This window comes from Lucilia cuprina, chromosome 6 (genome assembly GCF_022045245.1).
Source record: "Lucilia cuprina isolate Lc7/37 chromosome 6, ASM2204524v1, whole genome shotgun sequence".
NCBI classification, from domain to species: Eukaryota; Metazoa; Arthropoda; class Insecta; order Diptera; family Calliphoridae; genus Lucilia; species Lucilia cuprina.
Window position 1 is genome coordinate 35,372,074 of NC_060954.1, and position 2,433 is coordinate 35,374,506.

At 30.8% G+C, this 2,433-nt stretch overlaps 1 protein-coding gene across 1 annotated transcript; it reads right to left on the reverse strand.

Moving 5' to 3' along the window:
- Positions 1-378: 378 nt before the first annotated feature.
- Positions 379-1,929, reverse strand: LOC124420874 (endocuticle structural glycoprotein ABD-4). The gene is made up of 2 exons (XM_046955248.1): positions 1,716-1,929; positions 379-1,616 (listed from the first exon to the last, which is right to left on the reverse strand). Exons 1-2 carry the CDS (start codon positions 1,725-1,727, stop codon positions 1,053-1,055), a joined length of 576 nt encoding a protein of 191 aa, XP_046811204.1. The 5' UTR covers positions 1,728-1,929; the 3' UTR covers positions 379-1,052.
- Between the last annotated feature and the right edge of the window lie 504 nt (positions 1,930-2,433).

Sequence of the window (2,433 nt, forward strand, 5' to 3'; positions counted from 1 at the left end):
GATTCGGATCTCGCCGATATCTGGGGTCCTCTAAAAACTGATTTCAACAGACAGACGGACATGGCTTAAGGATCCAGAATATATATACTTTATATCATAGAAATTACAAACGGAATGACAAACTTATACATATATACCCTTCTCACGAAGGTGAAAGGTATAATAAAATTAAGTAATTAATATCATATCGTCGTATTGGTAATGTAGTATTTTTGTTGTCAAAAATTACTAAATGTATAAATCAATTTCAAAATTGTTATTTAGTTTATATGAAAAAGTCTTCATGATGGGTTTCAGTAAACAACGAAAATGGATTTTGGTACAAAACAATACAAACCACATTTCTCAGATAATTGTAAAAGTAAATATTATACCAAATTGTTTATAACTAAATAATGTTATTTTAATTTTATTATTTCTTTATTTAACTAAATATTTATGTATATAACAGGTAAATACAAACATAAATACATTGATATACAATTAGTATTTGCAGATAAATGAAACATTTTGTGTTCAAAAGTAATTGAAAGTTACAAACCAGATTATTTCCACACAAATATTTAAAAAAAATACTTTTTTTATTTAACTACATTATAAGAGGGAAATAAATGTGCCATACAATAATTTACAAACATACATACATGGATAGATAGATATGTATGTAGATACTCTTGTTGCAGTTACTCTTTAGCAAGTAAAATTATTTGTGGCATACGTGAGATGATGAAACGGAATAAAATTAGGACTCTCGTATACTTGCAACACCAAAACTTATTACAAATCACAGTCTTTGTTGGTTTATTTTGTTAAAAGAATTTTTTTCATTTCACTTCGGTTTGATTTATGTTTGTTAATTTATTCAGTTGTATTGTTTGTGTTACTTTTTTTATAAATAATAATTGTTTAAGTTAAGTTTTTTTTAATTAAATTTACAAATTAAATGACAAGGGATTGTTAGATGAAATGAATTTTCAACAAGTTATGTAAACAAAAGGTAATCAGTAGGAGTTAACAATAGTTGTGAGGGTGTGAAGGAATTGCCCAAATGTTTATGGATTTTCTAAAGGACCCACATATTGACCGTTTTGATTAGCTTGACGTTGATTCTCTAATCTCTTGGCAAATTCTGGATCACTTTTAGCTCTTTGTTCCAAGCGTTCCTGTTGCAATTTGATGCCTGCATAGATTTGATCTAAACCCTTTTGAATTTCATCGGGTATAGCTGGTGGTGTAGGTATATGATCGCCTGTGGCACGGAAACCATGTTCATCGGCTGTATACTGAACATTAATGGTTTCACCTTCTGGTGATTGGTAAGAATATTGACCATGTTGTACTAACACTCCATTCGGATTGACCTCAGAGAAATCCTTTAGAAATCCAGTCTCTTCGTGTATGATATTGTTACCCGTCTCATATTCGGTCTTGTAGCTGCCATCTTCACTTTGTTCTTTGTTGTATTTTAAAATGGGTATCCAAGTGGAAGTTTCTCGTCTCAACTGATGATCGGCCTTTTCGTCATTCGGTATAATGTTGACATTATTGGGACGATGTTGAGGCTGAGGTTTTGCCGTACCGGTTACGAATATTGTACAAACGCACACAGTAAACAACTACGTAAAGGATTTAATGGAAAAAAACAAATTTTAACATATTAGAAAAAAACCCGTTATTTACACTTTTATAGTTTAAATTATTTTTATTTTACTTACAAACACTTTCATTTTCTTTCTTTATTTAATTTTTCTTTTTTTTATATTTTATTCAAATTATCTTTTCCTTTTAGGATTTTTATTTCTTTTTCTTTTATTACACACACAAATATTTCTATAAAATCCAATACACTAGATGATATCCAATTTTCAGTTGAAGTATTCGCGTTTAAGCGGTTTTTGGCGGAGTGAAAGCAAAATTTGAAAAAAGACTGTTCAACAAGAAGCCCTATTTAAGCTATTTATACTGTTATGACTGCGCCTCCTTTAAGCCATCCAATAAACGAACAACTAATGTGAGCCAACAAGCCAAGCAGCCATCTAGTCAGTCTCGTCACACAGTCACAAACTCACATACACAAGATGCCTCTTAAAGCCCACCATACACATACTTATACAATAAAAGTTATTGGAGTGGCTGATGCCACTACCACAAACATGTGTGGTTAGATTGTTTTTTTAAGGTGACCACTAGGTGTTTTCTATGAGACTTTGAACAGGGTAGAGTTAAGATACATAGTTTTAACTCGAGATCTAAACATCAAGCCTATTATACACCCAAAATTTTCGGTTTGAAAAAAAGAAAGGAATTATAGTGGGGCGAAGCCGACCATATACTAACCTACACCTGTTACAAAAATAAAGTGGAATTTAGTTTTCATAATAAAGCATTTAAGTTAAATTGTACCTTGCCTCACATATATTTAAGCCATTTTTT